This window comes from Cynoglossus semilaevis, chromosome 2, assembly GCF_000523025.1.
Source record: "Cynoglossus semilaevis isolate Cse_v1.0 chromosome 2, Cse_v1.0, whole genome shotgun sequence".
NCBI classification, from domain to species: Eukaryota; Metazoa; Chordata; class Actinopteri; order Pleuronectiformes; family Cynoglossidae; genus Cynoglossus; species Cynoglossus semilaevis.
The window spans coordinates 13,121,657-13,133,566 of NC_024308.1; the positions used below are offsets into that span (position 1 = coordinate 13,121,657).

Here is an 11,910-nt window from a genome sequence, read left to right on the forward strand (position 1 = left end):
GATCCCTTGAGGTGAAACAACCTGTTAGGTTGTTGCTACATGTTGTTACTAAGTGTGTATTTAAAAAAAAAATAGGTTGTGCAAACTGAGCCAGATCTGATTAGAAATAATGACGTGAGATTTGAACACAGCACGCTCTGGTGGACAGGTGACGTTCTCGTCGTATGTTCCAGTAGTGAAGGTTTTTTTTTTTATAAACCTAATTTATGTCACAGGTTATCTGTGATTCATGGAATCCTGATCCAATGAATTCCACCTGTTGCACGATTGCAGCCCGGCTGTCTTTTTACAAGGCCCCAAAAAAGCCTGAAATAGTGTTTGTGACCTTTGACCTTTAGTTTCAGATCAACTTTTACTGTTAGTACTCAAATAGGTTTGATATGCAGTGAAAAAATCACATAAAGAAAATGGGCATTAGCATATTAACATAACATTTTAGCATTAGCGTATTTAGGCATAAACGCTTTGTAATCATAAAAACCTAATCTTGAAATGACTTCTCAACGTAAACAACAGAAGTAGAGTTTTCTAAGGTTGGAGCTCAAGATAGAAACTGATCACCTCCATTGAATCCCCTCACATCCATCAGAGTCTGAGCAGTCCTAAGTCGGTCCATTCACTACAGTAATAATTTAAGTTATGTTTGACAAAGACACATTTCAAAAACCACAACTCATCAAAACTTTACTTATAAGTTCTTTTAAAAAAAAAATCCACTTGTATCATTTTAGGACCGTCTAAGTCGCATTGAGGATTAACAGCCTACGTTCCTTTAACGTTTCTCAAACCACAGATATGTGTAAGCTCCCAGTTCTGGAGCCAAATTCCTTATTTACATGTCTGCAGACATGCATTTCAAAGAGTGAGGATTTTAATTACTTGTGGCACTTTTGTTAGAAATGAAGAAAATGAGGCTGATGATAACCACTTCCTGACTAGTTCATCCAGGCACTGAAGCACCTGGTTACAGCTCCAGGGTTGGAAAAAAATCCTGGTCTTTCCTCCTGTAGTGTCAACATCCTTTCTATGAAAACACACTTAGAATGTCCTCATAACACCCCATCAATCCTGAAGAAAATCTTCCCAAAAGAAGACTCGAGCTGTGGTCTCGACCCCCCCCCCACACACACACACACACCCCAGCACATACCCCTTTTCCCACTAAGAATGTTACAGCAAGTATTTTAGAAATACAGTACATTAGAAAGGGGTTCAAAAACCATACATTCAGTCATCATTTATTTTTATATATATATATATATATATATAAAAACGTTTTTAGGACAATGAAAGACCATAATCAGTACCATGGTCACTGTTTGGTTATTTCTGACTCCAGTGTTTGGGGGTCGAAGGGAGGTCTACATGTGGGAAAATAACCCCTCTGATCTGAACAAAGCCACTGCCTCCACGGCCGTGTGTTGTGGTGTTAAAATGGACATGTGAGCTGACCCCAGCCACTGATGGATGGACATCCTCTTCCACTGATCTCTGTTCCTTCCTCTGGCCCCCTTTACTCCCCTCCTCTCCCCTGCACCCACTCCCCAGGAAGTGATGAAAACACACATCCTGTGGCCTGTGGATCAGGATATGGACTGCTGCTCATGTGGACCTGCTTGGATTGTAACTTGGTTTAAAGACATGGCCCCCCAATGGAGAAGTTGACATTAGCTCTGGTGTCTGTACCAGGACTGTTGCAGCTAATGTTAAAAACTCCCTGCACCATGCTAGACACTGCGTTTGTCGTCCATCACTTCATCCTGGTCATCTTTTTTGTGGCAGGCAAAGGTACGGTGCATTACTGCCACCTACTGTGCTGTAATGTGTGCATTGCTAATTACCACATTAAAGCCCAGGTCTAATCCAAATGGAACTAATTTTAGGTCATGAATGAATCCTCATAGTTCATAGTTGTACTTTTACTGAAATGAACAAAGACAGAACTTGAAATAATTATCACTGAATGAGTGCAGTTTACACAATATCTTATTTCTTCAATTTTCTGCCACAAATTTTAAACTTTTGACATGTTTGTATGATTGGCCTGCACACTTTAATTTTATCTCCAGGGACCAATAAAGTTCCTCGAATTCTATGAAACTTATACTCAGAAGTCGTCATGGGGGAGAAGGAGGGTGAGGTTAGATTTACAACCTCTGACGCATAAACCTAGAACCGCATTACAATCTCACGATTAATGTGTCATTGAAACTGTTAAAAGACAAAGAGTTTCAGCTCCAGGACATGATTTTACTGAAAATTATGGATTTAAATATTTTTTTAATTTAGTTCTGAGAAATGTCATCATTATTTACTAGGCTGCCATTTACATCAGCCGTGTTTCAGACAAACAATACAACAACCAAACAAACAGATTTGTTTTTTGGACAAAACTTTGCACAGAGACAAAAAGAACAACCTTCTTTGAAGTGTGCAGTATAGACACAACAGTCACGGAAACCATTGTTTGCTCAGATTTTTACAAGGCTGAAACGAACGTTACAGTAATCGTAAAATAAAACAGGTTCCTATCCCTTGTGCATCGGTGAGCTGTGCCTCAGTGGGTGCAGGGATCATCTGAGGCTCAGACCAGTAGCTAGTGGGAACAGGAAGTGTGTTCCCGGCACACTGCTGACCCCATAGAGCTACAGTGTATAGACAAGCTTCCCCTCGTTTTCCTGTGGGTCAAAGTTCATCTACGTACGTTGTAATCATAACAAATGGGAGCGGAACGACTGCAACTAAGAAGCCGTTCTCATTAGCAGCTACATCGTTAACCTGGGAGTGGGCGGGGCTTCACCCTCCAGTCATTTACATTTGTTGATCCCAGGGACTCTACAGCTTTATTATTTTAGTTTTTACTTTTCTTTTTGTCTTGTAAAATATCACAAGGAAATGTTCATAATAATAATAATAATAATAATAATTATAATAAAGTCCCATATTTGTCCAACAATGAGAAGATTTAGTGTTTGCAATCGACACACGCAGCCACAGGAGGCGCCATTAACTACATGGTTGCATACATACATTTACATATACATTACATGCACATAAATACACATTTACATATACATTTATGTATAATTAACAAATGTATTTTTTTTACATTCCCAGTTTTTTAATTTTTTGACATTTTTATGAAAACTATATTATTGTGTATATTGTACATATACTGACATGAGATCATATTCTCCCCTAAAGTTTTTCAAACCTTGGCGTTTTAAGTTAGGGGGTTCCTGTCTCGACTAGTCTCTCCTGCATCGGCAGATCAAGGTTGTTGTGAATAAACTTGAACCTCTTCCTTGTCCAGGACCTGTACTACCAGTCCTACACTCAGGTTGGAGTTCTGTTCGCCTCCATCGCAAACTTCAACGACTTCTACATCGAGCTGGATGGGAACAACATGGGCGTGGAGTGTCTAAGGCTCCTCAATGAGATCATCGCTGACTTTGATGAGGTGATTAAGGCTTTGAACGCTCTTCAAATTGGGAATTAGAAAAGCTTTGGTGCAATATTAACAATGAATACATTTAATTTGTTTTAGTTAGTTCAACTGGAAAAACAAAAACAAAAAAACAGTACCTTAAAATGTCTTCTCATTTTTGGTTCTTCAACAGTACCCTAAAATGTCTTCTCATTTTTGGTTCTTCTTCTGGTCCTCTTCTCTCATCAGCTGATGGATAAAGAGTGTTACAGAGACATCGAGAAAATCAAGACCATCGGCAGCACGTACATGGCTGCAGTAGGGCTGGTTCCTACAACTGTCTCCAAGGTAGATGAAAGTTTACATCTGCCCTACTCAGATACTGAGGGGTCGTATCAGTGCATTCGAAAAACTGTTTCGGAATTAACACTGTGAATTCCTCAGGGGCCTAGTCCTTCCATTTAGCTGAAGTGTAGGTGTTGACATTTAAAACGCTGTCACGTTTTCCTCCACAAATCCTCTTTGAGGGATTAGCAGCCGCTGTGACGTCAGGATATCCTGCATACATTAGCCTTCTTTGAGTCCCGCAAATCCGATTGACAAAATAGTCCATTCTGCAACTTCTGCACAACTTCTGGCAAACCTGTACCAACTCTTGCCAGCTTTTCTCTGTGTTCGGGATCATTACGCATGCAAATAATGAAGGCATCACATGTCATGGCCATGGACCCTGTCACCTTCTCTAAAATCTGTGGAATCTGTGTTTTATCAGTCCAACCTCTTAAGCCCCTGGGGTCAATCTGAGGTGTCTACCAGCAGATCGCAGAGGGAGTGCTGGTAGATCATGAGCAATAAAATAAAAATATAAATATAATTCAACGGTAATGACAGTGTCCTGTTAGAATTGCTTCATATTGTTCAATACAATTACACAATACAATCAGTCCCCAACGTTTAATGTGTATACAGTATAGCATATGTTCAATTTATGAGTACATATATATTTTTTTAATCTAGGTAGATCCCTTTGACCTGATCATTTGAGTAGGAGCTCCCAAGCCAAAAAAAAAAACAAAGTGTGGACACCCCTGCCCAATGTCATGGGTTTAGAAGGGAAAGACTAATCTGGGGAAGTGGTGGGTTGGTGGTTCAGGCTCTGAGCATGGCACCGTCCCCACACACTGCTCACTTTGGAGATTTCACACATTTCATTGTGTGTGCAGTGGTGTGCTGTGTCACAATGACAAATAATTCACTTTCCCTATTAAGTGACATGGTGTCGAAAGAAAGCCAATTCATGTTGGGTGTAGTGGATTGTTCCGAGAAATGCTGTATGCTAATGCTAATAAACCCAGAAATGGACTAAGTTCTTGTATTTTCTCAGCTCTCGTGCTTGAACCCTATGAACATGTCAGAAGATAAAGTTGGTAACTTGCTCATGTTTTCTTGCCGTTTCCCAGGTAAAGAAGTCGATTGCCTCACATTTATGCACAGTCTCAGATTTTGCCATTGAGATGTTTGACATCCTGGACGCCATCAACTACCAGTCCTACAACGACTTTGTCCTGAGAATAGGTGAGTGAGAAGAAACTCACAATGACTATATAAACACCAGTGTCGGAGATTCTGACCTATTTGTGCGCTAGACACTGCCGGCACTCAATGCCAGTAAATTTGGCAGGAAATGCATCACAGAAAAGAGCATTGCCTCTCCAGGAAGCTCGTCACAACGAGACCTGGAGTTCTGGGGTCTATTGTGTTGGGTATCCTGTGGGGAGCCTGCGACGGGAGCCCTTGTTTAATCCCACTGTAGCCTGGTGTACACAGTGCCATCCTGTCTGCGGACTGAAGTGGTCCAAGTGTGAAAATATTGCATGTGTTTGTGTGTTTGACTGGAACCGAGGTGCAGAAACACGACTTTTGGTCATTTTTGTGTAATGGGTCAAATTGATGTGATTCATTCATGCGCAGAAGAAACGAAAGTTGCTGCTTTAATTGCGTTAATTGTAGCCTGGCAGGTTGGTTTACTCAACTGCAACATGTGATGGCTTATGCAGTTACTTCAGAGGCGTATTCAAAGCAATGCTTCGAACCATGGTGTATAACAGTGGTCTGCAAATCCATATAAATACACACTGTTAACGGTCGTTTTCGGTAATACAGAAAAAGACATGAAGTATCGTATGTACTTCAACAACTTTCTGGAGTCATCTCAAATTTGTTGGTGTGGAGGGGATGGGAAAAGAAAGAGAAGTGTGCGGTGACTTATCAACAGTCACAGACAAACCACAGACAGACCACAGACAAACCAAAAAATATAAAAAAAACAAAAACAAGAAAAAATGATCACTACTCAAAAAAGTCAAAATGTGTATTAAAAAAATCGTCTTTTTATCGTCATCGTCACTTTCATCATCATCATCATCAACGCCATCATCATCATCATCATCATCATCATCATCATCATCATCATCATCATCATCAGAGATGCATTCAAGTTCATATACATAGGTTTGTATAATCTTTGTTGACAATTCCATAAGTTTTACATTTATATATATATATTTATATATATATATATGTTTTAGGAGATACATTTAGAATTTTAGGAAGTCGACCGTTTCCCATTAATGATATGCAAATTATGTGGTAACACTTTGAAGACATAGACTTGTCTCAGACACGTTAAAGCAGGAGAAGCGTGCGTATCGCGATCACATTGAAGACGAGCCCGTTCACTTCCTGTCAGTCAGAATATTTCAGCAGTGAATCAGCTTTAGATGTGAAGCAGAAGTTTAACGTCATGTCTTAAGTATCTGTCATTAAAAAAGAAATATGGCTTTGATAACACAGTTGTGGAATTATTGCAGGTATTAACGTGGGCCCCGTGGTAGCTGGAGTCATCGGAGCCCGCAGGCCTCAGTATGACATCTGGGGAAACACGGTGAACGTGGCCAGCAGGATGGACAGTACTGGAGTACAAGGAAAGATACAGGTACATTACTGCAGTTGACCAGCTGTTGACCCGACCCGGTCACTGACTTCCTCTCAAGTCGTTGTGTGCGTTTCCCTGTTTTAAATCTTTGTCCTGATGTGACTCACTCTACACATCTACATCCACTCTGCCTTCTACCATCATTATTCTACCTCTGTGTTTCCTCTCCAGGTGACTGAAGATGTTTATCGTCTGATTGCCGACCATTATGACTTTGTGTGCCGTGGCCAGGTCAGCGTGAAGGGAAAAGGTCAGATGCTGACATACTTCCTGGAGGGACGCAAACAAGGCAAAAAGCTGGCTCACGCCCAGCTGCAGGAGCCGGTCGGCACTGAGCGGCGCCCCAGTGTGTTCAACCACGGTAGTGTGTGCACCAGGCTGAGTCCTGCTCCAACCGTCACCACCTATGCTACCATCAGGACCCCAAGCCCTGGTCTGGTCAAAGCGACCACTTCCACCAGCACCTCCAGGTTCTTGCCCTCCGTCCCGTCAGCTATGGTGTGACAGAAAACCGTCTGAACGTAGGAACCCCGAAAATTGGAGTGGAGGAGGGAACGTTTTTAAGAACTCTTGTCGGTGCACACTAATTGCCCGTGGCAGGAAAAAAAACAAGGGTCTACATTGAATTTAGGAATGACCACAGAGTCTGGGGTCGCGCCGACTCCAATCCCCCTCCAACTCTTTACTCCGGCACTGTCTGCTGCTTCTCTCTCTGAGGCGTCTCATCCAGGATATAAGAGGTTTCAGCCATGTTGCTCTGTAATCAGTCAAAGGCCAAGGATGACTCCAGGGTTTTAGAGTTGCCTCCCCTAAACTAGAAATCAGCATCAAGATTTAAACACATTCAAATGCACAACAGGTGCTGTAGCATTCAAGCCTCAAACGTATCCTCCGACAACAGCTAAGCTAATCCCCATTGTAAAACCAAATCAGAGCAATTGCCTCACAGCAACAACTCCTCGCATCCAGTTTCCTGCCATTTTTATTTATTTTTTTGCCTTTCAGATCCTCTACTGATTTGTTTTTAAAATTATTTTGGGTTAAGCAGACATATTTTAGAAAGTTTAGCCTATGAGTTTAGCTATGTGGCATTGCCAGGTTTGTGATGACAGAACGTTGTTTTCCCCTTTTCTTGGTTGAAACCCCAGTGACAGAACAAGGTTCCCTGAGCGGGGCTGGGGGGCTGGGGGTTCAGTGTCTTTTAGAGGAAATGTCTAACTGTTTTACGATAGAGTGCTGCTGTTTACAGGTCATAGAAGCAAACACGTGGTTCCAAAAAGATCAAGAGTACCCTACTGTCTGCAGTAGTCCCTGGTGTCACAAAGTAAACCTCTAGAGTGCGCTGTCAGGCTCCTGTAACCACTATGTCAATGGCTAGCCTGAAGGTCAGTTTAAAAAGCTAATATCGCATCTGTTTTTTGGTTTCATTGGTCAGCATTTGTGAGAATATATTTAGCATGAAGTTAAAAAAAGAACTAAACCCCCCTCCCAAAAAAAAAAAACAAAAAATCTGTGATGTTTTGTCTGGACTGTGATTCTAACATGTTGCGTTGCTATTGTAAGGATATTTTGAGCCAATTAGGAAAAGGTGGCTCTGTGACATCAGGTCCGTGTGTGCAGATAGTAGTTTATCTCTTCATGCTTCTTGATTTGTCGATCAAAAGTACGATGGATTGAAAAACATGTCTCCCTCAGTTGATGATGATGATGATGATGATGATGATGATGAAGATGAAGACTGGCTGTCTGTCCCGTCTGCTGTCTATCTCCCTGTGATGCTTGACTTCCAGATTCTTCCTCGTCCAAGTGTAGCAATAAAGCGGTCCGTCTCTTCTCTCAGCCCCCCCTCTCCCCCGCTGTAACCAGCGGGCTCATATTTTTGACCTGATAGTGTATGTAGCCAACAGTGTGTGCGTAGCTAGCCACACCAGTCTGTATCTCTGTAGGGTGGAAGCATGACTTACAAAAAACAAATTTTCTGTATTGTGTGAGTGTGACTTCCCTCTTCAGGAAGTTTTTTTTTTTTTTTTTTTTGGACAAAGAAACCCCGTTTTCTTTTTTTCTCGTGTGCTTGTTTAATAGGTGATATTTTCTATTGTTCTAATACTCTGTTCTTCTATTTTTATGACATGAAAATTTCTTGGGTCAAGATGAGGGGGTCTCGCCGAGCCTCGTGTCTGGTTCCCTCACTTAAATCCAGATGATATATTTTATGGTATAGCATGCTAATGAACAGCGAGGCTAACCACAGCCGTTAAGTCTTCTCTAATGTGTTATAGCATGCACTGCCTGCGAGCCTGTGGCTTTTACATGCATGCTGTGTTGAAACATTAGCGCAGGCTGTGCAGCAGACACAGGTTTATTATAGTCCTCATGCATGCGCTGAAGGTAGCAGTCCTCCTGAATGTAAGGACCCTTTTTTTCTATTTTCTCTTTGGAACCCGTGTCTTTCTGGTCACTTTGGTATGTGAACTCTTCTTCGAGGACAAACTTCAGGATCATTTGACGTCAGACCAGGAGTTTTTCCTGTTTCTTCCTCTGCTTCTCCCGCCCCCCCACCCTCTGACCCTTCTCTCCTTTCTCCCCTGCTCCTGCTCTGGTCAACAGGTAGCTGGTTTATCAAATGTGCCAACCTATTTTCATAAACATATCAAACTGTCGGTTTTGGAGCTGTAGCCGCATCTAACTGTGCAGCTACAGTGACAGTACTTTATTCCTTTGGTCTGAATGCTTGCGTTTGTACCGTTTCCAACTGTTGGTCGACAGTTTTGTACTGATTTGAAAAAAACAAAAAACAGATGGCAAGTGTTTGTTTATAAAGAAGTTTTCTTTTACAGACTTTATCCTGACTGCAATGATGTTGTTGTACTTCCTACTGTATTGATGGATTCCGAGTCAACTTTAGGTTTCTAAATGGGTAAATATGGAGTTTTATACACTTGCTTTGAGAAGAATTATTAGAAAGTTGTGGACGGGATTGAGTTATGTACAATATTATTTTCTTGTAAATTGGATATTTTCATACTGTATTATACGGGTTTTAATTGTCATATGTATTACCAGCTATTATTGTATATTGTAGAATCTTTTTTCAGAGATAAATTATTGAATGATCATATATTTGTCAAGTTGTTTTTTGTTAAAGATGTATTTATTCAGATGTTTTATGTGAATGTACATTTTGTTAAAGATGATATTTTATACTAAGTGTTTGCACTGCGATGATATTGGCGTATTATGACTATAGCAGTAAATAAAGCCAGTGAGGATGTGTCTCCTGGACGGAGTGCGCCCCTCCCCATCTTTTCATTTACAACAACACACGCGCGCACACAAAGTGTACATAAAAGGCCCATCAAACCTGGATGTGGAGTTACGTAAGGGAAGAAAAACAAAGTCACTGATGTAAGAAGTATGGCGCAACATTGGGGTCAGTCAGCGGGAGCTGCTGCTGGTGTTATGAAGTTATGAACACAACAGAAAAACATGACCACACACATTTTCATTGGTTCATTGTTTTCTTTAGAAAACAACTGTACAATTGTGGTTCAATTAATTTTATCACTCATTTATTTGAGCAAAAATGGAACTCCGAACAGTGACTGATATGTCTGTATACTGTGTACTACACTAATATTGGCATTGTACTACCCTAATACTGTTATTAGTTACTGTTTTACCAAACAGTAACTAATGACGCTATTTTTTTTACATATATTACATATATTTTTACTTTATTAAAGTACTGTGTTGAAACTGTTTATAAACAAGTATAAGTTGAAGTACAGCGTTTATCTCATAAAGAGTGCAGTTACAACTTGTACCTGGGCCTGTGATAATCACCTGATAGACAACGTTTGATTGTAGCATTAGTTTGAGGTTCTTACCCAAGGACACAATGGCATGCAGCTGTAATTGAAGCCTAGCCCACAGAGTAAAGTGTGTCTTCCTGCAGACAGCCTCCATATAGACTTTTCAGATACATTCATCTTTAATTCAGTGAAAAAAAAAACTTGATAAAGACTAGCTGTGGGCTGGAACAGGGCCGCGGGCTGTACCTTTGAGATCAGTTATTAAGTCTTTGACAGCCTTTCATCGTCTCACGTTTCCATCTGACTGCCAAAAGTCTTTTGTCGAAGGAAAACACACAAAGCCCGAGCATAGATCCTGTGGCCTTCACGCAGCATCTTTTAATCTCTTAATCTTTTAATCTGACTGCTAATCTTTTTTAATCTTTGTTTAATCAAACAGAGTCAAGTGTTGTTAGGAGACCAGTGGAACACTGTCTGTTTGTAGCAACTGTAAACTTCCCTCGAGCCTGTTTTGAACTCTGCCATTAATGCTCAACGCCATCAGTGATAATTTGATAAACAGGAATCGAGCCGACAAACCTTTGGGTCTCAGGCGTGACTCTCACAGCTGTTTCAAAAATTACATAATCATGTCTTTGGGCAACTCGCATAGCAACCATCAACTGTATATTTGACTTTAGAACCAAAACAAATACAGCAGCGATCGTGATCGTGATCGTCTCTGCCAGGCCTGGAGGAAAACACGCAGTGATAAAAGTCCTGGAACATTAGGTTTGGATCAGGTTTCAAGTCCAGGAGGAGAAGATTTTCCATGGTAATTAAATACAGCTGATGTCCTCCATTTACCTTTCCTTTTTTTTCATATGCTACTGTAGACCAGATGTAAGAAATCAGGCTGTAAATTACTATTCAAACTACTGTGGCAAAGAACGTTGTTGAATCTGCCCTGCAGTTAAAGTACTTTATAAGTACTGTGGAGTTTATGTTCTCCACAAGTACTTACAAGTACTAGTTTTTTTTTTAAGTTGGTGGTTCTCAAGCTATGGTACGTGTACCACTTGAGTACGTACAGTACACTGCCTCTAGTGGTTATGTGGATCAGATTCCGTTACAATTTTGGGGATTGTATGTGTATATTATAAAATATAAAATATATATTTTTGTACACTATACTTATCCAGAAAGTTGCGGAGAAATATTGGTTTATGTCAGTTTGAGGAAAATAGTAAAAATATTGGAAAACTGTTGTACTCAAATTTAAGTGGACAAAAAGATTTGAATTTTTTTTCAACGTTTGAGCTCTGGAAATTGTTTCAAAACAACTTAGTATAGTGAGAGCAAATAAGTCGCGTATTCTCCTTCATCATAGGTTTTTAATAGTACTGGTTGTGTAGTACTGATACCATGTCAGTGTGAAGAGAACACATAAATCATGATTTTTTTCAAGAAACTTCCTGTTGACTTTCTGAACCAGTGACAGTAAAGAACTTTAATTAACGGACAAACAGAACACGTTTGTGTGTTTTTGTGTGGATCTGGAAGCAGCTGGAGGAGCTGTGGCATGTGGGGCATCCTGAGTGACACGTTGTCATGGCAACACAACAAGGTCATCTCCTGGCATGAAAGCATTGAGGTTATGTTTTTCAACAAGTGAATGATAAACCAGTTACCCTCCC

At 40.6% G+C, this 11,910-nt stretch overlaps 1 protein-coding gene across 3 annotated transcripts in view; it reads left to right on the forward strand.

The window, feature by feature from the left end:
* The window catches only part of LOC103399855 (adenylate cyclase type 1-like), a 37,623-nt gene extending 29,351 nt beyond the window's left edge, over positions 1 to 8,272 (forward strand). The window contains exons 16-20 of one of the 3 annotated variants that reach the window (XM_008338487.3): positions 3,314 to 3,460; positions 3,677 to 3,775; positions 4,888 to 5,002; positions 6,298 to 6,422; positions 6,594 to 8,272. In XM_008338487.3, the coding sequence (XP_008336709.1) occupies positions 3,314 to 3,460; positions 3,677 to 3,775; positions 4,888 to 5,002; positions 6,298 to 6,422; positions 6,594 to 6,926 (819 nt within the window). In that variant the 3' untranslated portion in view covers positions 6,927 to 8,272. Of the gene's footprint in view, positions 1 to 1,548; positions 2,831 to 3,313; positions 3,461 to 3,676; positions 3,776 to 4,887; positions 5,003 to 5,912; positions 5,939 to 6,297; positions 6,423 to 6,593 lie in introns of those variants that run through there. The other 2 variants (XM_025054154.1, XM_025054155.1) reach the window with 2 other exon arrangements.
* Positions 8,273 to 11,910: the final 3,638 nt, after the last annotated feature.